General features: G+C 39.4%; 1 protein-coding gene across 3 annotated transcripts in view; it reads right to left on the bottom strand.

The window, feature by feature from the left end:
* kcnip1 (potassium voltage-gated channel interacting protein 1) overlaps positions 1–26,117 on the bottom strand; it is a 36,431-nt gene that overhangs the window by 1,648 nt on the left and 8,666 nt on the right. The window contains exons 1-7 of one of the 3 annotated variants that reach the window (XM_004073250.3): positions 25,256–26,028; positions 2,891–3,015; positions 1,439–1,508; positions 772–842; positions 573–680; positions 379–483; positions 192–254 (exon numbers count right to left, since the gene is read on the bottom strand). In XM_004073250.3, coding sequence (XP_004073298.1) covers positions 192–254; positions 379–483; positions 573–680; positions 772–842; positions 1,439–1,508; positions 2,891–3,015; positions 25,256–25,313 — 600 coding nt within the window. In that variant the 5' untranslated portion in view covers positions 25,314–26,028. Of the gene's footprint in view, positions 1–191; positions 255–378; positions 484–572; positions 681–771; positions 843–1,438; positions 1,509–2,890; positions 3,016–13,113; positions 13,378–25,255; positions 26,029–26,117 lie in introns of those variants that run through there. The other 2 variants (XM_011480124.3, XM_020706556.2) reach the window with 2 other exon arrangements.

Raw genomic sequence — 26,117 nt, 5'->3', positions numbered from 1 at the left:
AGAGAGTAAAAGAGTTTTGATTGATTGTCTTGATTGTGCCAGTTTTTAAATACACACTCTTGAATTTGTCAAAGCATGTCAGTGATGCCAAAGGCATCAACAACCTTTTTTCTGATTCGTGGAAGGAACAGTCCTTTTTAATAGCAATGCAGACCTATTGGTTTAACTATAACAAATAAAAACAATTGTACCTCTTGACATGAAAGGATGAATTCATCAAGTGTGACAACACCATCTCTGTTTTTGTCCATTTTCTGCAATTAGAGGCACATGTGGCAACACTGACATATTTCCTTTGAAAGAATACACACACACCATTCCTAACAATATATTTGATTCAACTTCAATGACTGAAGGACATGAAAATAAAACTGGTACCTGAAAGAAAGCGTCCACATGCTGTTTGGGAGCATCCGTCTTCAAGACAGGGTAGGTAAACTTCCCCATCATGTCATATATTGCTCGAACAATGTCCATCATTTCCTGTGAAACGGCAGATGTACAATAGTAGAAACACAATGTCAAGCTGACTAAAAAGAATAATAAAAAAATAAAAAAATGGTGAAACTCACCTCTTTGTTAATATAACCATCTCTGTTAATGTCATAGAGGTTGAAAGTCCACTGGAGCTTTTCTGTGACGGAGCCCCTCAGCAGGATGGACAGAGCTGTCACAAAGTCCTGATGAAGGAAGAATCAAACGGTAGGAAACCAGACGAAACAGCAGGTAAATGTGTTTGGGGGCAGACAGTACAAAGAAAATTGACCTAACCTCAAACTTTATGGATCCTGTGTGTCCTGTATCAAATGCATTGAACAGGTAGTGCGCATAAGTGCTGGCATCTGCAGTAACAGAGAAAAGAATCAAGTTCTCCTTGTTCTCCATGTTAAATGTACTTTTTTTTGTCCGATACGTGGAAGGATAAAGATGCATTTTATCTCAACATTTTTCAACTGCTGTCCTGCAGTCTTCCTCAGAAAAGTTAGCAACTTTCATCAGGTCGCTATCAGCAGTTTGTAATGGGTGTGTCCAAGTGACCAAACCTTCAAACCACCTTCAGCAAAATGCTCTCAAGCGTCCACTTCCAATTAAAAGTCTCCGAAAACGGATGTTAACATGAGTTTGTAGGATCATTTTTAGGCTCAATGTACAAAACGAACGTCCATTAAACGGACAGATATGCCCATTTTCATAGACTTTTCCTTGAAAGAGGTCACTTGAACGTGCGTTCCAGATGGCGGTGTGAACATTACTTCACAGTTTATTGTGGCGCATCTTGGCAGATGTTCTGAGGAAGACTACAGGTCAGAAGGTGAAACACGTGAAGGTTAACTACAGGATTTATCCGTCCACTTGTCTGACAAAAGAAAAAAAACAGAAAGGTTATATTGCAGGTCAAGGCAAAGACAAGAAAATCCCACTAACACATTATGTTTACCTCCATGTGGGAAGAACTGTGAGTATATTTGCTTGAAGGTGTCCTCATTCACAGCACCACTCGGACACTCCTGGAGAGACAGAAAACATAGAAAGACGATGAGGAAAAACAGCAAGAAGATCTGATGAAGAGTTCAGAAGATTACATTAGATTCAAACTATTGTAGTGGTGACTGTTACAAAATGTTATGCTTGTCACAAACTTTCATGAACATTTCTGACCAATTTTCTTTTAGTGTTTGTCTTGTCTTCACTTTGCCACATGACCTGTCAGGGGTTGCCTACAGTCAATCAGTTGAACTGATTTGCACACAGGGTTTGGTAGAGAGTTTTTACGCCCAGATTCCCTTCCTGACACAACCCTGGTGGTGACCGGCATTATCGCGATTATTTCATGCAATTTCAATTGTGCGTGCTTACTTTAATTGAGGTTTCCGATTTTTTTAAATAAACCTACTTTAGTGGGTTTTTTTCCTTTCTTTTTCTTACTTTCTAAACCAGTTTGGATTGGGAAATCCGGATTTTGAAGTGAGAATGACAGACCAGATGTACCAAATATTTTCCGTTTTGCATCATGAATGAATAAAATTCACAACAAAGATAAAGTTTTAGCATCTATAACAGCAGCAATTGTTCCTTAAATGAGTAATTATTGCTGGATGAAGAAAAACATGTGGTATTACTATACTCACTTGAGGGACAATCCTGCAGAAAATAATAAACTGTTTCCTATACTTATATCCTTTAATATTTTTGGATTCTTGTTGTTTAGTTGTGTTTTTGTTTTCTTTATCTTCTCCTTCTGTTGCAGTAACTAACTAATTTATTTTTTGCTATAAGAGACTTGTGCCTGTTTACTGCTCAGTGTTGAAATGACTAACATCTTCTTATAAAAATTGTTGAAGGGATTGGAAGTTCATCCTGTTCTTTCCTTGTTGCAGTCACTAACATTTCTCTTTTATCTTTTAAACAAAAGTTTTTAAAAACAATTTTGTGTTTGCATGCTTCCTGTTTTCTCAAATCTGCAACTGATGTTCCAGATTTGAGTTTTTTTTTGTAACGTGTCTTTTTCCTTTCCTCTTACACTCCAATGGCAGATGGTCGCTGAGTCTCACTGACTGAATCTGATGGAAGTTTCTTCCTAATTTTCCATTTAGAAGGAGATTTCCTCTCCTCTGTCGCCCTTTACTTGCTCAGTGTGGGGATCATATCAAAAACTCTCTCTTATTGTTTACATATTTAGTCTAATACTACAGTCAAGACAAATTTAAAGTAAACGGCTCAACTGGATTAAAAAAATTGTAAATAATCTCTCAGTTTGAGTGCTCTCACTTTTTGCATCATGTTTTGAGACAACCTCAGCATTAAAACAGGTGTTTTAGAAATAAGATTAGATAATTCTGACTTGTACAGCTTTTATAGGTTAGTAAATAACAAATGAATAGTCTCTTACATTCTTGAAGCCTCTGTAGAGAACTTGGAGCTCCCTTTTATTAAAGTTGGTCTGCGCTTCCAGTTTGTCCAGGCCTTCTGGTCGATGGCAGACTACAGTCATCTCGAAGTCATCGTCAGCATTATCTAAAAAGAAAAAAAAAAGGGAAGAAAAATGTATTAAAATGAATGACATAAAAGATACACCAAAAAGTATAATGAACAAAATACTTTTTTTTAGTATAGCTTTTACGCCGTTTTAACGTGTCCACATGTTTAGCTTGATTTTATATATTTTATTAATTATTTATGTTGATTTTACTTATGGGGTGTGTATGTGTGTTGGGTTTTTATTTATTTTACACTATGTTTGCTTTTTTAACTACTGTGTTTTTAAATCTTACAATTATTTATTTTATTATGGAAAGCACCTTGAGATGCTTTGTAACAGCAAAAGTGCTATAGACAAATTAAGTTGAATTTGAATAAGAAAAGGGGGACAGATGAAGGTGTGGAGCGTTAGAGGTCGGATGAGCAGCTCCATCATTAACAAGGCATTCCTCTCATCGCTGCAGGGGAGGGGAAAAGGGACACATCCTTGACTCAGGCTCACACTTTCAGAACCTGGAGTGTGCATTAAACAGTGAAGTCAAACAGCCGCCATCTATTGAGCCATCCTTCCATCATTCAAGTGACATCATACTGTTAATTACCTGCACACAATTCAAACGAAGCACTGGTTTAAATTCAGAATATAATGAAGTGATTATCTTAAATAGTAACAAGCTGGAAGACAACAGATAAATAATGGTGTTTTATATTTATACAAGTATCAGACATATTTGCCAGCTGAGTTCCATTAAATTGGACTGCGTGATGGTCGACTGCAGTTTCCTCACTCTTCTCAACGTTGTTGTTCAAATTAATCTGAAAGTGAAACGATCAGCAACACGACACAAAGACCAGAGTGTAAAGTTCACACTGTCCTGTGCAATGGATACTTTGAAACATGAGCAATTTAAAAGGGAGACACTTTTATCTGTGTGGCAAAACCCATTAGTGCTTTGTTAGGCCTCATTACACCAGCGCCTCCTCGGTTCTGTCCTTTCAGTGAATCACCAGGTCAAACTTGATGTTTTACTGCGCAGCTTGACTTTGCTGTTATAATATTGGTCAGAATCTTTTTCAGGTTTAATGCAGTGTTTTATTGTACATTTTATTCTGAATAACAACATATAAAAATTATAATAATGTACAAAAAATGTGCTTGAATGTCTCTGCTTGTCTTCTGGTATGATTAAACTAACAGCTGCTTTAGAGTACAATCATGGAAATGCTTTCAAATTCTGTTTATACACACCAGTCAACAGTAAAAAATAAATAAATAAAACACACATTATGCATACATGGCAAACACACCAAACTACAAAAGGTGAGACTTATACTCCAGCAGTATCTGTGTGAAGTCTCTGAGGATACAGAGAAGCAGAAATCCTGATCACGGCTGAGTAGAAGGTCCTATATCAAAAACATCACACTTTTTAAAGACGTACAAGAAAGAATTTTCTCCAAGCAGCTTTTATTAAAAGGTACTCCAAAACACTTATAAATCAGAATAATTATTGTAAAATTTAGTCAGTCTGAGAAATGGAATTGAATGCATCTCAGAACAAGATGTCTTGTGCTCGAAGGGCTAACTTTACAAAATAAAATGATGGTGAATGGTCACTCTATTACTGGTCACTTTTAAAACTAACAGCTCTTTTCCCCACGCAGTTCATTATTTTGTAGACTGAAATGATAAAGACTCACCCTTAACAGTGATGACTCCCAGCAGGTGCAGCATTTTGACAGCCAAACAGCCCAACAAAACAATGACTATAGTCTGCAAAGTGTTCTCGCTCTGCTCCTCTCCCTCCATAGCAGTTGTTTCTTCTATTACTCTGGATTAGTTGTCCTTCTGGTCACCTTTTCTGCCTATTTTAAATATTATACTGCTTTCAAAAGCAGACCTTTGTCAAAACACAGTCAGTGATCGTCTCCTCAAACAGCTCCCCTCTTTCATGGTTCTAAACACTGAACGTCCTGCTTCTTCCAAATGTGAGACCTGCACCCATCTGTGCTTCTTCATCTCTTTTTATCCCCCCATCTCATCACCCCCTCAGGCATGTCTCTTGTGTCCTGACCTCTTCCTGATCCCACTAACTCATTTGTGTCTTTCTCTGCATCCTTCACAACCTTGTTGGGTTACAATCTCTGTCTGGGACAGGGGTTCAGTTCAATGGCCTCCTCCAAGAACTCTGCAATATGATAAACTCACCTTCTTTTTGTTCAAAAGTATACATTTGGGAGCGTTTATCAGCACTTAATAGGCTCACATATATGCAATGCACTCACCTCTAAAACCAGAAAGTTAAATTCAAGCCTTTTGATGAAACTTTACATCATAAACATCACTTTTATGTATATTCATAGCTGCAGCTATGAAACATTTTGAAAAGTAATTACAATCACTATAAACTGAGGTGTAAATGTAGCACATTAATGTTTACAAAAAAACTCGTGTTGGTTTAAGCTTGAAGACATCATTTCCAGCAGGTGGCAGCAGAAACCAGCACAGACAGGTGATTACTAACAACATGTCCCCAACAAAAGACAGTAACCTGTTGACCAAATGTAAACCAATCCCTTCATTTATAGATATATGGGTCTAAGCTTGTAACCTTGGAAACAGAACAAAGGAGGAAAATAATCATAAAAAACAATTTATAAGCAGATTATTAAGTAAAATTTTTCTAAAAGTGACAAAAAAGCAGGAACATTAACAAGATCATTAAAATACCAAAAAGAGCATGGAACATCTTAATTAGCTATTCATTTCTAGAAGACTGTCTTAAAGCCTTTCAGTTATGAGGTGAGATGAGAATTATTTGACTAATTTATGAGTAGCCTCGGGGGAGAAGCGACTGTTCCTCTGTAAACTCGATAGTAGAACGTAAAAAAGACAAGCAGATCATTAACAGGTCCACCTTGCCCATTGATAATAAGGAACGGAGAAACTACAGTCAAGCATGCTTCTGCACAGACATGCTTCATAAATGCTGCAAGTTTCATCTCCAGTGCTGATTTCTACAAGTATCATTCAGATGTTGTTTTTTTCCTCTTTGCTTTCCTGTTAGGACCAAGCTTAAGATGTGCATGGATAAGTTCTGTTCCTTTAAAAAAAATCAAGGGATGCTTTAAAGACTGGAAATCTGGAATATGTACGGTGCAGAGTAAAACCTTCACAAGAGATTTATGTTCAATGTTTCCTCAAGTCATTTGCTCTTTTTTCCATTATTGCTCATAAGGGGATGAAGATATCTCACACATCTGTCTACTACCATAAAAGAAACACCCTCTATCAGCATTGACAATAACAACAGATTTTTGGAGATGTATTGTAGTAGCAGTGGAAAATGATATTACAATAAAACGAATAATCTTCCTCTTGCTAATAGTGCTGCCACACGCGTGAAGCTTTAATACAAAGAGAGCTGTGATTGCCAAGCAAACTCCAGTGCATCCCCTGAACTACAGACTACAGGGGGCTCCGTTGCATCATGAGGTTTCCCACAGAGATGTAAATTGCAAGTCTGTTTTATTTACCGTTGTGGAATTAAGCAGCGGTGCTGAGGACAATTTAATTTAGGGAAGAGTAGCATGTAATCTAATTTCCCAGATATTTATAAGAGGCTCATTTGTGTAAATGTCACTTGATGAGGTTGATTAAGTATTTATATGTAGCGTTTATTCAAGTGAGCAGCTGTACTTACTTAGTTTCAGTTTTGATAACTCGCACAATATTCCTGGAGTTGCTGGTCAAAGTAAACCTCTTTTGTCTTTGTCATAGGCCCAGTATTAAGATTTACAGTATGCGACAGCCATACTTATATGAATCATTAATCAGATATTTCTGCATCATATCCTTAATTTAATTTACTTCTGATCGAATTCATTATTAACGCCCATAGTAAAAATATACAGCTTTAAAATTGATGTGTTTTATATCTTAGAAGCTTAATCAAACCAGCCGTTGTTGTTTAATACAGATCCTTCTCCTTTTGTTTATTCTATTTGAGAGGTTTAATTTGTTTTTACTTAGCCACAAGATGGAGCTGCAACGTGTTTATCAAGGTGAAACGTGACTGGTTTCTTTATGATGGATAGAGGTATTCCACAAAATGACTAATGCAATGCTTGACAGCATCTGAAATGGGTGGATTTGACAGTGCACACTTGACATGATCTATGCTGGGCTTGAAGCTGCAGACTTGCTAGAGATCTTGTTTGAGCCCTCAGAGAAATGTAGGCCCTGTGGTTGCTTTCCTCATGGAGAGAACAACATATTTGACCTGATTTACTTTAAAAAAGACGTGAGATATTAAATGTAATAAGTCTGCTTAATATTGTTGTTAAAGTTTTAAAAATGTTCTATTTGCATCATCATAAAGTAAAGGCATTTCTGACAGTGCAGTCAGAATTCCCTTTAATTAGTTCCGGTCTGATCTGGAATGATCCGTTTTCGCTTTGCAGGAGAAGACAAATTTAAGGCACCACCAAACCCCCCCTGGGTTATTACATTTAAGATGAATTATTATGGCAAAAATGAAGATGAATAAAAGATGCAAAGAAATCAGTAATGTGGTGCAGATGTTGGCCTAACAGATTCTGTCTGAACTCAAAATGTGTTTGCATCTTCTAAAACAAACCGCAACAACAAAAAATACCCTCTTGGACAAGACAAGTGATGAAACAAGAGTGAAAATCCAAAAAGGCGTTTGAAATGAGGAGACTGTTACAGAGGATTTTAAAACATCCACTAATCTATTTTCTAAACCTGCTGCATCCCTACTATCTGTCCCAGCTGCTGTTGGGCAATGGCAGGGTACAGAAGTTACTCTGTCGCAGTCACCAGGACTTTGCAGTAAGGCAAGAACGCTAAACACTATGCCACCATGAAACCCAGTTTCAAAACCCTTGATGGTTATTAACTAAATTAATACACATCATAAACAAGTATTTTTAATTTTACATTTCTGTTAGCATGGATAAATTTGATATTTAGGCAACAACTAATACTACTAAACCTGTGTTGTTTGACCACATTTCTATTATATATTCTAGTTTTTTAGTCATCAGGGAATACAACTTCTATGAAAGTTAATACTTCTGGTTAACAAGCCATGTTATGTTTTAAAACAGTACACTATTACAAAACTAACCTGACTTAAAATTATTCTTGTTCTTGAATGACACTGTGGTAGAGCTTCTGTGTGTAAAAAATTAGAATGATGATGTCACAGAAAGCAGGGATGAAGAAGGAGGAGAATTTGAAGCTCGTAGGACCAAAAGTCCACAACTACAGAGTGTGATGGAAAGTGGTCATGAGGAGAAGGTGAAGGAAGGTTTCGGATGAGATGTGTAACTAAAAAGTATCAGCAAGAATGAAAGGAAGGTGTGGAAAACTGTGGTGAGAGCAGTCATCTTGTTGGTTTAGAGAGACAGTGAAGCTGAGAAAGAAACATGAGGCAGCGCTGGAGTTAGCAGAGGTGAGTGATGATGATGGATAGGATCATAAATGAATACATCAGAGGAACAGATCATGTTAGATGTTTTGGAAATAAATGCAGGGAAGGAAACTGAGATGGGTTGGACACTTTAAGAGGAGGAACAGAAATTGTGTGCATAAAAGGTAAGGTGGGATCTATCAAAAAAAGAGGCTTAGGAAGGCCAAAAATAGGTTCATGGTTGTAGAGAAGGAAGAAATGAGGTTAGCAGGTGGGAACAAGTAGGATTTAGAGAATAGAGTTAGATGGAGGCAAACGATTTTCGGTGGTGACCTCCAAAGCAAACCCTGGTCTTCCAGAGCCACCACCCTGCTTGTTTTCCAGCTCTGCCATCCCAGTTTGCTCCTGATTAGCTGGCTGAGGCAATCCCACATCCTTACTGACTGAACACACCTAAACTAGGTATTCAGCATCAAGCAGTTGAACGGAGAGCTGGAAAAAAAAAAAGCAGGGTTGTGGCTCTGTAGGACCAAGGTCGGCCAGACCTGCCCTAAAGAAAGCAGACAAAAAACAAAGAAAACTGCTGCAGATTTTGCACAAATGCTGGCTTCTTGCACACAAACAAATATTTGTTAGCTCACACTAGAAGCTGGGGGATTACTTTGTTGGCAGAAGAAGGAAACTGGGAGCACAGCGCTGAACATTTTTATTTTTCTATTTCCTGTTTTTTCTCACAGCAATTTTGCAAACCATTAGCAGCTGGATCTAATAGTTTTACATTCTCTAATTTGCCTTTAAATTAGCTTTTGTGTGACACTTTGGGCCTTGAGCAGTTGCAGTCTAAACAAATCATCTCAGCTCCTTGAAAGTAACCGCTCCATGACTGATGAATGGCGAGACTGGAGTCCCAAGACTGCCTCTACCTTTGAAAAGAGAGTGGCTCACTGTAGTGTGACAGCTGGCTGCATTAAAGGAGATGAAATGAACTGTTTGTCTGTTTTCATGGCTCAAGGCCCAAATAGTTGCACAAAGGCTTAATGGAAAAGGCAAATTAGAAAGAGTAAACCATTAGGAAAAGCCTAATTGCAAATAGGATTTGAATATAGCGAGGAAAAGAAATTGAAAACAAACAGAAAACCCTAAACATGCATTTCTTTTGGACAATGTCAATTTCCAGTACTTATTCCTCTTTAAAAAATGTTTTTCCTAATAGTTTAAAAAAAACATGCAATATTTTTATAACTGGTAAATATGAAAGAAAACTTTGTGGTAAGCATTTTCATCTTTACCACAAAAAGATAAGTCAGTAGATGTTTTGCTTTTCTTAGTAAGCGTGATTCTTCACAACTCCAATGCTTCTTACTATTGGTTTGGATGGCAGGAAGAAATCTGGAGATTTCTCTTTTTAGCCTCTCCTCATTTTATCTGTTGTATTGTAAAATTTAATAGCTTAGAATTTTCAGTGTTTTTTACCACTTCTCTTCATCTTCACCATATTTTCCCTTCTTCTGTTTCCAGCTTAATCCTCCTTCCTGTCTCAATTTCATATCTTCTTTTTTTTCCACTGCCAAACTCCCAAGTGAACCACTCAACACTCCCGCTTTTCCTCTTCATACTGTGTCTTGTAATCCTTGCCCAAGAGTAGAATTTGCATAATCTGAATTATCATAAACTCATCCTGGCAGCAATGGAGCGGGGTCTGTCTTCCAGCTCACTCTTGTAGAAAAATTGCTGCTTCACTGGCCTAGAGTTTGAAGCAGCCCCTACGATGAATAAAAGTTCAAAGTTTCTACAGAAAATAAATGTTTGTTGTAAATTAGGTACATCCTGGACGTTTAAAATCCCATTCTAATCATCTTTTGATCTGTTGTAACAGCATTCCCAGTGATCTTTTAATTATGATTATGATTATGCCATTTTTAGGCAAAATAAAAAATTTGTGTCATTTTCTAGGACAAAGTTTGTGCAGAGTAGAAGAAGTTCATCAGAAATTCACCTCCGAGTTGTGGGCAGGACTGCTGGTGCCCACTAAACCTGCCCTGACATCCCATCATCCCTTTGTTCACACTAACTCTCACTAGCTTACAGCCCCTCACAACCCCAGTCAAACATTACAGGCGCAACAACAATGATAAGCAATGTCGAAGCTATCTAGTCGTACAGTTTTGAGTCAGATGCCAGCTCGGATAAGGAAAATAAAGATCTACGTGGATCTATCTGTTTGCAGGTTGATTCATCCGATTGGAGCAGAGCTGAGAGCTTGTGGCCTGCCAATTGTAGCTCCTACGTCACATTTACAAGCTTTTATCAATGGCATTTTTTATCTGCTCCAGATTTATAACAATTTAATTAAAGAAATATTCAAATACATAATTTTAAGCTAAATCATTTTATATATGTTCTCCATCACGACAAATGTCACAAGAACATGTTAAAAACACCAAAAACAGGAAGAGTTTTTAAGCACTGTGCTGTGAAGCTCCCATTCCTGACATATAGTCAAAGGCAGTGATCAGTTCATTAGTGGTTCACTGAAAGGCCTGTCATACCGTCATCTTGCGTACTACACATCCACAACCCGTGGAGGATAAATAAAGAGCTGAGGTCGTTTCTGAGCATTTCTTAGCACTTCTGTGTGTTAGGACTGTATGTGTGATGTTTGAGCACTCGAGCACAGATTATTTATTCCCAGAGCAGCGTACCAACACAGATTTTTGAGTAAATATATGTCTGGAATCTGCACAAAAGCAAACACACAAACTGAAGAACACACTATTGGATGATGATGACAGATAAAAGCAGCCAATGAGCGAAAGAACCAGAGGCATCAAAGAACCAGAGGAGAGGAGTTTTTGTGAGGAGGCCTCCAGGAGCAGACACAGGGGGCAACATGTGAAGGAGAAAGTGGAGGAAGTAAGATGAAGAAAAAACAAGCGTGAAGAACAGACAGAAAGGGAGGGGGGTGGAGAGAAGCTAGAGGCAGAAGAGAAAGAAACACTGGAGAGTAGAGAAGATCGAAAAAAAAGTGTTGAAAACATGACTTTAAAGAAGCTGAGGGAGGAAAGCAGAGTGACAGATAAGAAAAAGAGGGAAAATAAGGATTGCAGCAACATGGCTATAAGGACTTAAGCAAGGAAGGCAATGGAAGAGACGAAAAATTCATCAGGGAGTGAATGTGGAGGCCCCCACCGCCACTCCTGTCTGGAAATAGACATGAGTGGATCAACAGAAAGAAAATCTAGCAAATAAGTCAACAAGTGGAAGCAAATAACAAACAAAGTGAACTAGCAAGAGGGCTATCATGGACAGAAAATTTTAAGAGAATGGCGGACTATCCTCCTTTCTGTGCACGGCGCTTCTATGCCCGTGCTCCGAGGATCAGTTGTGTAGGAATTTAATCTCCAAAATACTACAGCCAAGCACTGTATCTCTGTCAGCGCCGCTGTCAGTGCCGGCAAGTTATCGGCAACGCTGCAAAAATACTGCTTACATTTACAGCCGCACTAATCCAGCATGCACCCAATGCAACGGAGGAGAGTCTGACACGATGGCAGAATCCTAAACAATTGCCATATAGCTTGAGCTTTGCTCCATTCCTCTCATTGTATCACGGGACAATTGTAAGTCTGAAAATAAATCCTGTTTTCTGTGTAAGTCATCTATGAAACCTCGTTTATATTGAACAGGAACACATTTACACCTTGCTAGCTCAGTGCTTTGGTGAACTGAGGAGCTCATAGAATGAGGACTGGGAGGAGCCCATAAAGAATGAGAAATATGTTCTTCCTCTGGGTGTCATTTAGACTGAATGCTGACAACATTCAGCCTCGAGACAAAAGTGACAGTACACTATTAATAGCAAATGTTTTCACACTGTTCTTCATCTTAGTGCACCCTTTCAGTTAAGCAGCCACTTCACTTATTTTTATAATTAGGGATGAAGCAGGAAGAAAATCCCCTAAAGCAACAGGTTTTCCAAACCAAACAGCACTCCGTCACTCCTCCAGACACGCCTGTCTCCCGCTTAGTCTGTCTCCTCCATGTTGCTTTGACTTACTTAGGAATACCCCGATCTCATCAAAACTCCCACCGACCCCTCCCACCCCAAATCAGACATCTTTTGTTGCCATGGCTACCATGCTTCCAAGGTAACAGCAAAACAGAAAAACCAGTGTGTGAGCAGAGTGACAAATACCTTCAACATGTGTGTGTTTACCACGCTTACGTCTCTACGCACGACCAGACAGACAGAGCGCCTCACACAAGCACACACAGCCCTGTTTCTGTGCATCCGTGGGGACTGGGATTCAAAGATGGCAGGCACGTGTACAGGCACACACAGACATGGATAGAAAGGTTCTATCTCTCACTTTCTTTCAGAAAAACAAACAAAAAAATAGGGTCAGATGGATTTCTGTGCTACAACTTTGTGGTGAAGAAACAGTTGCACTTTATTCTGCTTTGGAAACACCTGTTGGTTGTTTTGTCTTTAAACCAGATTTTTTATTATTATTTTAAAGCAGAAACACTAGCAATTATTAATCTTTCTCTGAAGTTTGCATGCGTTGTCCGAGGTGTGAGTTGTCGTATCTCTCAAAACACATAAGTTTCTGTCTGCACATATATAGGCATGCATGCATGTGGCAAACGCATGGTGTTTATCGTTGTATGTTTGTGTGTGTGAGCAATCCCTCACCCCTGGATGGCCTCCTCTGCTTGGTCTGCAATGTCAGCGTGCCCACCACAGCCCCCATGTTTGCCACTGTCGTCGTGGAAACAAGTGTGTCTGGATGCTGAAGTCTGTCTGTCTATGTCACACGCGATGACGACTAGAACGTGCACACACTCTCCTCTGCCCTCTTTCCTTCTCTCATCCTCTTCTCCTTTCTGTCAATGGCTGCTCTCGCCAGAAACTCTCTCGTTCACTCTCCCTTTCATGCTTTCTCACTATGTTTTTTTGCAGAGCTCCTCCTTCCTTTCTCACTCCCTCCCTATCTCTCTCTGCCTCTTTTTTCCCCACACCCCTCCACTCTGCGACTCCCCTCCCTCTCCGTTCTTTGTTTTTTCATCGAGGCTCATTCCCTGCCTCCTTCTTTCCCTTTTTTTCATCACTCTCTGTATATCCATCACCTTTCCAACTGCACAAATAGCTGGAGCAAACCATCATTGAATCAGGGCGAAACTGGCACCACGCTGAATCACTTAAGTATAAATTATCATGCGTGTGAAGAATCAGGAAGACCGCAGCAACACACGTGTCTTGTCATATTTCCAGAATTACACTATTTCCTGTGATGGAGCAGAATAAGAAGAGCAAACATGTGAATGAAAAACTTTTCATTCAGGCAATTAGTACTGCAAAACAAAGATATTTTTCAATAAAAATTCCAAATCAAGCTCATAGAAAATCACGTAAAATATCAAAAAATTACAGATTTACTTAGGGCATATTCAACACGTGTCGCTACATTCACACTGCCCGTGTGCTCAAGCAGCCACTTCCAATGTAAAGTATATGTAAAACCACGAATATGCGTTTTTCTGGCTTCCATGTTCCAAATTCTTGCGTTTACATGTCTTTACACACATTTTGAGACCTTTTTCTGGCTCTACATACAAAATGCACGGCCATTGAATGTGCATTGAAAGTTATCAGGTCAAACGTTGGACTTGGATTTTGAAGTGACGTATGAATGGCGACCCTTTTAATTCAAGGAAATGCCAACCGTTTGATAATTGATCAGGCAGGACGAATTAATAATTGCAGTTTGTCCTGGTCTGGAATAATATGACTCCACGTCTTTCATTTATCGGAATGGAGCTGTGAAAGAAAAAATCTGGAGCAAGGTTCGCCAGATTGGCTTCATATCAACATTTTGCACCAAGCCTCTTCCAGCTGTAGGTGGCGCTAGTAAACAGTAGAAAAAGAGGAAAGAAGAAGCCCTTCCCTGCTCATCCAGTGTGAAGACCTTGGGCTAATTGCACATTTAAAAATGCGTGTTCTCGGATGCTTGTCACATGCCAGTTGTGCAGTTGTGTTCGTGGCTTGATGTGTTACATGATTAGAGGATATCTGAGGCTTTTAATTATGTGGTTTTGTTTCTGTAAACTGTGTGCCTTTTTCCCAAATAACCATCTGTTTTAAACCATCGCCCATCTGTAAATGTGGCAACCACTCCACCAGTGGAGCACTTTCTGTCAGCCAATAACTGCGAACAATGAACAAAGTGTAATTGTTGGGCCACCATACGGAAAGCATCAGCAGAAAAGATGGCGTTTGGCAAGTTAAATATGTGCAGTCTGCTCCTGTGAAAACGTGCTCATGAGCTCTCAAATGTTTTTTTGTTTTTTTTCTCACAACAGCTAGGGAGACAGAATGGACACCAGTAGGGAGTCATCTTTCCACCCTGCCTACACACTTACACAGAGGGAGGAGCACATGTATCAACACATTCAAATTTTGTACATTCACCAACAGGGCAGAGAGAGCGCTTAATCACAGGCTGAGGTGCCTGCGGATGCCAGTGGCATCCAAACAAGGAGATGCCTCATTCTTAGACACACAGCTCAGGGACTTTATGGATATACAGTATAACAAACTTTGACTATTTTCAGCTCACTTCTGCCCTGTTTACCCTCAAATAACATCTACCTATCATTCCATAACTGTGTCTTCAAACATGAAGCCTACGCCAAATACCCTTTCATCATCCCCTGTAAAGTCTCTGTGCTCATATCAGTGCAGCGTTTCCTGCTTGTCCCGTACAAAAACCTCTGAAAAAAATCTTTCTCCATCATTTCAATAACTGTAAAGCACAGAAGAAAATGTTGCTCCGACTGTGTTCTTGTCATTGTAGAATATTGGGACTGACGACTAAAAATTCGCTGCAGGGATGTGAGTGAATGACTGCATGACCCCGGTCACACTTTAAAAGCAGAGAAAGATGAGATTACACATACAAGAAGAGGAAGCAAAAGAAGTGGCACCATAGTGTGGAACGATCTTTTTTAAATGCTGTATTCCACTGCTGCCTTGTAGCTAAAAAGAAATGAGAAAGCTGTAAAGGTGGAGATGGGAACACATTTGGCTGCAAAGAGTGGAGGAGGAGGAGGAGGAAATACACCAGAAAAGCTTCCAGCGGGAGATTAGAGTGCGATGGAGGGAGCGAGGATGAGAGAAAAAAGTGGGTAAGAGCCAGGAGAGTGGGCGAGTGGTACACTGCAAGAAAGAAAATGCAGAGGAAGAGCGAGCAGGACACCTCCTCATCAGCAAACTGGATGAAAGAACAAAGGCACCAAGGCGAACAGACTGGAGAAAAATCCACATCCAAGGATGATGATTAAGATTTGGGTGCAGGGCTGATGATTGAGAGAATCTGCTATGAAAAGTTAAAAGTGCAGATTCAAATGAAAAACAGCTGACATGCAACCCAGAGGCATTACATCCTTTTCTTTTCCCTTTAAAGAAAAAAGAGCATACCTAATAGCGTACATACTTGTCAGTATACAGGAATTCTGCAAGTCCTTAGCTAACAGGTTAACATGTATTTAAAAAAATGGATATCATTCACTGCTCTCTAAGCTATAGGAAGCACATGCTTTGGGTTAACATCCACACTGCATCTCTGTCCCCTTTAACCAAAAATGGAGTAATTAAAAGAGCCCAGCTACAGATTTGTCATAAACTTGAAAAGAATGAAACTGCAAAAGATGAAGTGGCCTGAGAAAATAAGTAGCAAAACCCAAAGATAAATGACTGAATGGAAGAGAAAAAAATAGTATTATTGTAGATCTATTTGTGTGTTGTTTTTACAGATGTACTGCAATAATCTTTATAGTCGCCTGCTAGAATTGTTTACTTGTGTCCATTTTCAGCTTTAACATAAATCCACGAACTCCAGGATACAGCTTATGTCTTAGTCACAACTAGCCTTACAAGTGGATACAGCTTGTCTGCGGGGGAAAAATGGGCACATAGGTGGCCCGGAAAAATTTTTAAGATCGAAGATCACTCAGCGAGCCAGAATAGCGAAAATGTTCATGCACATTTTTTTTCTAAGAGCATGCTGTTGGCGACAAGTTGTAGACAAACCCTCTACAGCATGCAAAGGTAAGTAAGGGTGTGTGTTGTATGGACCTTTCATTTGAAAGGCTTGAGCATATTTGTTTAATTGATTTATGTTGCCATGTCCACGAGTGGCCATGATAGGTTCCAGCAGCCCCGTGACCCCGAAAAGGGACAAAACGGGTTAAGAAAATGAATTAATGTTTCTATGAGGCACAACTCAAATTAATAAATCTTCCAAGAGAAAAAAGAGAAGATAGCTTATGTGCCAAGGGGAGGCAAAGAAATTGAAACTGAATGCATCAGTGACTCAGTTATGATCTCTAATGGCAGCAAAGATGGTCTTGTGTTTAATATGCAAAATTGTATTAAACAAGTCTGATAATGTCCTCACATTTTCTGTTTTTTCCCTCATTTGACCATCCTTTTCTCCTTTTTTCATCCATTGTAACGTGAAAACATATCTCAAAGTATAGAAATACAGGAAGATACATAAAATTTTGGTTTTTTATTTGTGCAGCAGATAATCCTGAACAGACGTTGGACAGGTTCTAATGGCAGTGAGAAGACAATTGCAGAACTATTGTCGACAACATTTTTAAATGGTTCATACGGAGCCCGCCGGGTGCCAGTGGCTAAAAATAAAAAAAATCTGATAAACTGTGCGCACGGAATACTAAACCGTGCGCACGGAATACTAAATTGAGCGCACAGATTAGTAAACCATGCGCTCCATTTAGTATTCCGTGCGCACGGAATACTAAATGGAGCGCACGGATTAATCAATTGTGCTCGTTCTGTTACGCAATCGTGCGCGCATGCAAAGTTATTGCATGTGCATGCCTCTGAGCATAGAAGATAAACTCTTAGCTTCGTGTTTTCAGGGATGTGAGGGTGCTTTGGTACAGTGTGCGCAACGGAGGAAACTTCAGACCGCACTCCGTTTCCCTGTTCTGCTGCGCCGACTCCAGAACCGTGTCCCCCGGGAGATTTGTACTATCTCCAGACCGAGGACGGGCGGAGGAGGCTTTTGGGGGACCAGTCCTGACAAACCGTGCACACAATCATGTGAATTTGTGTTACCATTCAGGTGACAGGTCCAGACAAAATAAAGGCTGAGGGTTATTCCAGTTTAAATCGATCCACGGCTAAATCGCTCATCAGCACGGCTAATGTTGTTAGCATGAATGTTGTATTAACCTATTAACTTAATCGTAAACCTTCTTCCGGGTCGGTTCAGACAGAAAAAGCCCCGGGCGCACGGATTTAAAAAAACTATAAGCGAACATGCACTTAGTAATAATCATAATAATAAAAGCATGTTTAAATGGTCATGTCCCTGTGTCTATCGGAGCTTAGCATTGTTTACATGAAGACTTCTCTTCCTCAATGGATTATCCAGACCAATCACTACCGTAGACGTCATTGGAGAAACGTACAGCCAATCAAATAGTCTGACGTCATCATTAGTCACTTCTATTGTTCGATGGTCTGCGTGCGCACGGAATACTAAATGGTGCGCTTGGTTTACTAATCCGTGCGCTCAATTTAGTATTCCGTGCGCACAGTTTATCAGATTTTTTTTTTATTTTTAACAACTGGCACCCGGCGGGCTCCGTAGGTTCATGTTCTTTAGCCCTGAAAAAAGTTCTCAATCTGCTAGTAAATTAGTGAATAAAGCCCTTTGGAGATCAGCTTACTACTAAGCTTTCAGACAAAAAACAGAAGGACTGCCAAAGGATGTAGCTCAATAAAAATAGCACAGTAATGAGAATGAGCTAATTTACTTAAGAACTGCCAGGTTGCAATTTTGCATCTAAGTTATGTTGTCAGCAACTATAACAAAAGTAAGAATTTTCTTTACTCTTGGAATACTAATATTTTTGGTTTTAATTGTTTCAAAACCATCTCACAAGTTAAACAGATGTATTTTCCATCCATGTCCCCTCAATTATTGTGTAAACATTGATGTTTGTATTCGACGGGTGAATCTTAAGGTATCTTTGTCAATATTCTTTGGACCTGTCTACTGCTTATCTTTGTGATACGAGCTGTTCCCTGCTGCTCTCTGTGGCAACAATGATTTAGCTTTACCAGTTGATTGCAGTGATAATATGGGGAGAGGTATTTGTAACTATTAAACTATTAAAATGCATGTTTTTTTTGTTTTATTGGTTTTTTGCAAAGGACATTTGATTTCCAAAAATAAGAAACTCTAACTGGGAAAAATGGCAAATTCAAAAATTTTAAAACAAGGCACTTTTTTTTTTACAACAGACACCAAATAAATCGTCTTCTAACAATGAACTGACCCCCCTTTTTCCAAAAGGGGGGCACCATCCAGTATGCCAGTCCCAAGTCTGGGTGCACACAGAGGGTTGCGTCAGGAGGAGCATCCAACGTTAAACCAAACCAAATCAGCCATGCACCTGAACCTCCATACTGAATTGGTCATTGACCTGTGTTAAGATGGAGGCAAATGATCTGCTGTTGTAACCCCTAAGGAAGCAGTCAAAAAAGAGAAAACATCCAACCCTTATTTAAATAATTACTTGTTTGTTATGAATATTTTTATGATAAACGTGGAGTTTAAAACCAACTATTCAGGTCAGTGTAAACCAGTTTAAAAATCTAAAAAAAACGTTGTTTTTAGCATGCCTGTGTTGAGAAACTCAAGGCATAAATTCATAATTACTTCTATTGAAGTGTTCATAAAAATTTTAATACATGCAGCCCCTCTGACTTGGATAATTAGAGTAACTAACAGGAATGCTCATTGCTGAATTCTTGCCTAATTTTCCAATTGACATCCAAAGAAAGAACACTTTGACCTAAATCAAAGCAGTTTTCAGAGTTGCATTGCTGCAGAAATGCCTGTTTGTCAACATAAATGTCATTTTAACTGTCAGATTGGTTTCCTCCAGTGATGTGCTGTTGTCATAACTATCACACAGCCAGAACTATATAGCTATCCATATTCATCATTTGCAATTTACACTTGGGCTCCTGTGTTCCAAAGGCCTGAGGGTATGCACACAGATGAACTGTCCATGGAGAAAAATAGCAAGGACAAGGTTTTGTGTCCTTGACAAAAGGAGTGAAGCTTTTTCATGCAGATATACTGAAAATATGTATTTTCTAAGGAAAGTGTACAATAAGTGTACCTAATTTCGAACAAATGCCAGAACGTAGGGTTAAAACAACACCAACTGATAAAACAGTGATAGTGGGTTTTAACCTAGGGGCTTTTATTTGAAAATGGGATTTCTGCTTCCTGTGAGCATCTCCAGGGTTCAAACGATAGTTTTTTGAAGATTTGAAGTAAAAGATTATAAATCTCACAATTACACGATGATGCATGCCACACATGCTTCTGGCACAAGATTACCCGGAAACCTGTTTCATGTCAGCAATTGGCTAATAAAGCAGTTTTACAGTCCTAATTGGCCCATCTGGTGCATTTCTTTTGATGTGTGGGAATAAGGGGGAAGTGAGGAAACTGCAAAGTTCATCAAAGAAACAGGGATCCTCTTTTTTTATCTTTTCAGCCCCGCAGAAGATGGAAAACTGAGTCAAATTCATTCCTATCATTACAAGTGCTGAACCCAACCTGAAATTCAAAATGAATTCAAACAGTTGAATAATTGAAACTGACTCAGCCTGGGCTAAGACCAGACTGGAATCCACCAGGTCTTACTTTAGGCTTTCAGTCTTGATTCATAAAATCTTATTTAAACAAACGATACATTTTTGTAAAAAAAAAAAAAAAAAAAAAAGAGGTGGTTACACTTAAATGAACAAAAGCTCTCTATTATAAGTTTCAATGTTGAGTGGAAACATACTGAAGGGTAGTGTAGAGGTGATAAAACATCATTTTTTTTTAAACAACCAAAGCATCAGAAGTAAAGACACTTTTTACTTGATGGCAGAAAAGGAAGTCAAAAAAAGGCAGCAAAAGCTGAAATGAATGGAGCGAACAAACAGGGAGAAGAACTTCTCTGAAAGCTGCAGGCTTTTTTAGTTTATGACCACCGGGAAATATTTCATAGAAGCAGAGTAGTTTCTATAAAGACAGCGGACAAATGTCTTTTTCTTGCCCCAGGGGAAGAGAGACTTACAGATAAATGCCTTACCACCAACTTTCAGCAATATGAACTGTTGGGCAGTTGACTAATAACTCTGCCTTGTCGCTCTGGCTGTGACTTATCTGGGCCAAGGCATCAGTTTGGCTTCATTTTAGGTGTCACAGATATAAAAAAGGTGAAAACTTTAGATGAAACTTAAAAATCAGTTGCTAAGTAATTCGATTTTGTTTGTTTTTTTGCTAAAAGAAAATAATCCAGTCACAAGCTGACAGCCAGCTTGGTGCAGATGCATTGTTTTTTTGTGTCTAAGGGGCTGCCTGTTGAAGAAGCTTGGAGTTGATATAAAATGTAAAATCTGCAGCTCATAAGAGGAAACTGTGCTAAATTGATGCAGCTGACACTTGAGTAATAATCTGTCTTCATATGAAGTTCCTGCCTTGAGAAATTTTTACTACACTTTCCACTTTGACTTTTGATTTCAAACAGTAGCTCCCTAAACAAAGTGGGTTACTGCTGTTCTTTCAATGACACACTTTTAACCAGAGAAACATCCACAAAGTCCGGCTGTGCTGGTCTTTCCATGTGACCTAAAGGCCCACTCCAATGAAAATTGTTTTTTTAATTTGTACTTGTGGCATTTTTCTCATGATGGTCATATACTAAGATTAAAATTCCTTCCTCTGAGTATTTCTTCATTCAAATCATTGTGAATTAGGCACAGACAAAAGCCTAGGTGCTACAATCGGCAGCCCTGGAGCTCCCTGCTCTGCTCCATTCTGATGCATCCAGTTGTAGACAACCAGATCCATGTGAGTGTTTGTTTTCCTCGTCTGAGCTGATATCTGGCTCAAAACTGTGTCGCTGGATAGCTCCAATATAGCTCGCCATTTGTGTTGTACCCATAATCTTAGGTTGAGGGTGTAAGGGGCTATAAGCTAGTGGGATAGAGTGTGAACAAAGGGATGATGGAAAGGGGGCAAGTGTACTCTGCGCCAACAGTCCCTCCCAGAGGTTTTATGATTAACGTCTTTCACTTTACTGAAACTACGTCCCAGAAAACCACTTGGTATAGCTAAAAACAGCACAATCATAATTAAAAGACCACTTGGAACGCTTTAAAAATAGATCAAAAGATGATCTGAGAGGGACTTTGACTCAGAGTCCTCTAAAAAGCAGAATAATGTCTCACTGATTGTAAAATATCTTAGGTAATTATGTGTTTATCATTGCAATAGCAAACTGAGTCAGCTGGATTGATTTTGGTCCTTTCCTACAGATCACTGTGAAGAAATTTGCTTGGTCACTTTTCCTATTCACAATATCTGCAATTAGACTTTTAATTAAACAGAGGAAAAAGAAAACCTGCCAAAGTTCTCTAAAGGTACTAAGGTTGATGCGTAATTAAGAATGATTAGATTTAGACATGGTGTCCACTTGATGTGAACAGTACTGGGCCTCTATTATCTTCTGAACAGAGTCATATTTTTGATACAGCAAAGCAGTAGAATGATGCATCTGCTGCAGATTTGTTGACCACATATTTCCAATGGGTATCTCATTTGATCACATCCCAAATGTGTTCTGTTGGACTGAGATTTGCTGATTGTGAGAAGGCCGTTGTAGCTCAATAGATTAATCATGGCTGTGACATGTAAATGAAGCTCAGTTGTTACCAAAGAGCCTGAACATCCTCCACTCCCTCCATGCCTCGTGGTGTTCAGAGGCTGGGGCCAATCTGCCTCATGGTTTGATGTGTTGGATCATCTGAGAGGGCCTCGTCCTTAACAAGTCTTTATTTAAATCACTGTTGCCCGTCATTGATGCCGCACTGCTTTGATATCAGATATTTTCTGGGACACAACTTGATATTTTCTTTCCGTTGGACTATTCTGTAAACACTGAGGATAGATCCCAGTGGAGCAACAGTTTTTGAAGTACTCAGACCGACCCATCTGGCGCTATTGGCATGCTGTTCTGATGCTCAGTTTGAACTTCTTTTACAGTGAAGATGTAGGGTGAATCCTCATTTAAACTTTCAGGAGAGAAAAAAGGGCTTTAGGTTTCTGTGTATAAGATTAGAAAGACCAGCCATACTTTTATAAGCAAAATACTAAAGAAAAGTTACACTGAGGCCCTTTCCTTCAAAAGAGCTGTGGGATTTTTTTTTTAAATTAAATGTAAAGCTCTTACATGACAGTTCACTCATTTCTCTTTCTAATACAGATTCTTAGTTTTTAAACTGTTAAATAATGAATAATTAATAAGGCTGATGTTTCAGAATGCTAAGTGAGTCTCCAACAGTTTCAGATGTGTTGGGATTCTGGTCATTTTTAAAATGTTGGTAAACTTTTTAACTCTTTTTTTTTTTTAAATGGTTTAAGATGCACCTTGGAAAGGACAAGGGGTGGGGAGGAGAATCCGGCACCAAAACAAAGGTTTGGGTTTTTTAAAGGCGTTCTTTCCTTTATCCTCACTTTCTTTTAAAATACAAGACAAATTACCCCAGCTTTTTAAGGTGTTTGCCTTTTTTATATGCAAACTATTTTTTTACATTAGTCTGCAACTTAAAGCCAGTTGTTACTCTGCTTACAGTGTAACCTACTCCAAAAAGCACACCCATGATCCCAAGGAATTTGCCTAACAAACAAGCATTGAAGTCCAACTCTGACTATCATTTGATATATTTTTAAAACATTCTGAGTGGTCTTTTAATTGTGATGATGCCGTTTCAAGGCAAAAATGTAAAAATCTGTGTCGTTTTCTAGGACATAGTTTCTACAGAGCGGCAGGAGTTCATTTGAAATTCACCTCTTAATTGTGGTCGGGACTGTTGGTGTGGAGCAAGCCCGCCTTCTTCCCATCATCCATCTGTTTACACGCTCTTTCGCCAGCTTACAGCCCCTCACAACTCCAACTTAACAGGGTTAACTCAAATAGCAAGTACTATAGGACCTATACAGCCATATAGTTATGAGCCAGATGGCAGCTTGAAAGAGGAAAACAAAGGCCAACATGGATCTATTTGTCTCCAAGTGGATCAAAATGGAGCTTGTGGCTTACAATAGAACCTGCTACGTCACAACTACAGGCTTTTTCTAACTGCATTTTTTGTCTGCTCCTAATTCACAACAATTTGAATCAAGAAATACTCAGAAAATGCAATTTTAAGCTTAATTTGCTTTAAATGTGTCCTCCATAAAGATGCCACAAGAACATGTTAAAAACACAATTTTCATTGGAGTGGGTCCGTAACTACAAAGCACACTATTCTTTGATTATTTGAAGCCTAGTGTGTCAGTAAAGGTAACCCTTTTAGCAAGTTACTTTTTTTTCTGCATCATAGCACAAAATAATCCCAGATCAGCCACACTTCCATAAAGAAATGACTCCTTCCTGCTTGCATGGGTCACTTTTGATAACACTGCAGCAGATGGTGAAACACTCCTCCACTGATAGACATATGCCCCCCACCCCCTGCCAGTCTTTTCTCACCGTTTTTCTTAATTTTCCTGCCTCTTTCTTTATCAATCTTTCCCTCCCCTCATGTATCACTTCAATGACTGGTGAATAAGTTGTTCTGCAAAGGGAGGAAGACACCATGACCCACTGGAGTTCCTAATGTGTGGCATTTTAAGAGAAGACATTCACCTTAAAATCCTCCCTCAAGTATTTGATCAGCAATCATCTAAAATGCCTGGTGAGAGCTGCTGCCCTGCAGGTCAGGAAAGAAAGAAAACACCCCACGAAGGAGGCTATATATGCTGTGGAATATCAACAAAGTGTTTACAGGGTCACTAAAGTGTTTTCACAGCTATTTGTTCTGCGCCACACTGTTGGATGGGTACAGCACAGAAAATATGGACGGCTGAGAGGCATTTTCCTGAGGGACTTACTTAACATTCATTGCATGTGATCTACACTACTTATATTGCCTCCACAGTTTGTGTCACACCATATGCAGCTCGTCTGACATGATCTCACTGTGCTTAATGGCCTAATTATGCATGCAAGGATATTCTCTTTTCAGTTAAAGCTGACGATAAAGCATGATCTTGATTGTTTCTTGCAGGTTTTTTTACTGGGCTGCTTCTCTCTCACAGTTGATATTTAAAGCAAATCGATGCAAGATGCACCATGACCAAAAGGCTGCCAAAATACACCACCCTCCTTCACAGACCACTCAACCTCAGCCTCCACAGAGTATACATACACCGATCCATTGCTCAGCGTCATAGTTTGGCAATGATGTTAAGCTGCTGAGAGCAGAGGGTATTTGCAAGTACAAATCCAAATATGTGTCAAGCAACAGCAGGATATACAATAAGGGTGCTGGTATAAAGAGCAGGCAGGGATAAATAACATTACCTATTATAGACATGCTCAGTGGCACAGATTTAAACACACACAATTATGCCCAACTTCTCAGCTCACACAGATGACAGGTGGTCCTGGAATTGTATCATAAAAAATCTCCAACCTTCGTTTTTTACTACCAACTTGTTAAGCATAATTTCACTCATTCCCATGATGCACTTCTTTTACGATGCATTGTGAGCAAACATGCATGACTTCCTATCCCCGTGCTTTGTTTCTCTTAACTGCATGCAAACTAAATCACAAACCTACAACTGTTTAGTTTAAAAAATAAAAATGAAAAAAAAAGATCAGTTTGGGTTGTTAATTCTTACCTTTGTGGAAGTTCACTGGTTTGGACTGTACAGAAAAGGTTCCCACCACAAGACCCATGCTGGCTGGCAGAGTGTGAGTGTTGCAGGTAGAGAGCACACCTTGACAGGGCTGGAAGTGTGCTTGTAGTTTTGGATGAAGTTGGTCTGTCAGCCGGCTGCATGTGTAGAAGTACAGATTTCACTTCTCATGCAGCCTCACACCCACACAGCTCGGCTGCTCCTGCTTGGGGGTGTGTGAGTGAGAAAGAGAGTGTGTGTGAATGAAATGGACGGCATGAGCGCTCTCTGGAGCTACCTTTGTCTGCACTGTCACTGAAGCTGTCTACTTTACATTCCTTCCATCTCTTTCTCCCGACCCACCCTCTCCCTTCTATCATTGTGTTCCTACCACCATCATTTCACCAATTCCTCTGTGTCTCTTTTATGCATTTGCTTTTCTCTTTCTGGTCCCTCTTCCTCTCCACTTTGTATCAGTTGCTCCATCTGTGTGTGTCTGTCTGGCATGGATCAAGGAGGTGCATACTGTTGCACAGAGAAATACAGAAAAGAAGGAAGACCAAGAGTACGAGACTCCAGGACAGAAAAGCAGAAAAATTAAAAATTTAAAATATGAAAGCAAAAAGGCTGCGTAAGAGGAGAGACAAAATCAAAAGTTAAGAAAAGCTGTGTGGGAGGGAAAAGTGTGAGTAAAAGAGATGTATTGAGATGATGAGAGAGTGGAGATAAGCACGAGCCAGACTGATGTGTCCCTCTTTACAATTCAGCAGGAAAACAGTCTGACTGCTGAGAGGGCATTCACCGCCTTATCTCGACATGCACAGTCTGACAGATGGTGTGGGTGTGTGTGTGGCAGTGTGTGTTT

This window comes from Oryzias latipes, chromosome 10 (assembly GCF_002234675.1).
Source record: "Oryzias latipes chromosome 10, ASM223467v1".
NCBI classification, from domain to species: Eukaryota; Metazoa; Chordata; class Actinopteri; order Beloniformes; family Adrianichthyidae; genus Oryzias; species Oryzias latipes.
Note: the sequence above shows the minus strand (reverse complement) of the source record. Positions and strands in the feature narration are given on the sequence as shown.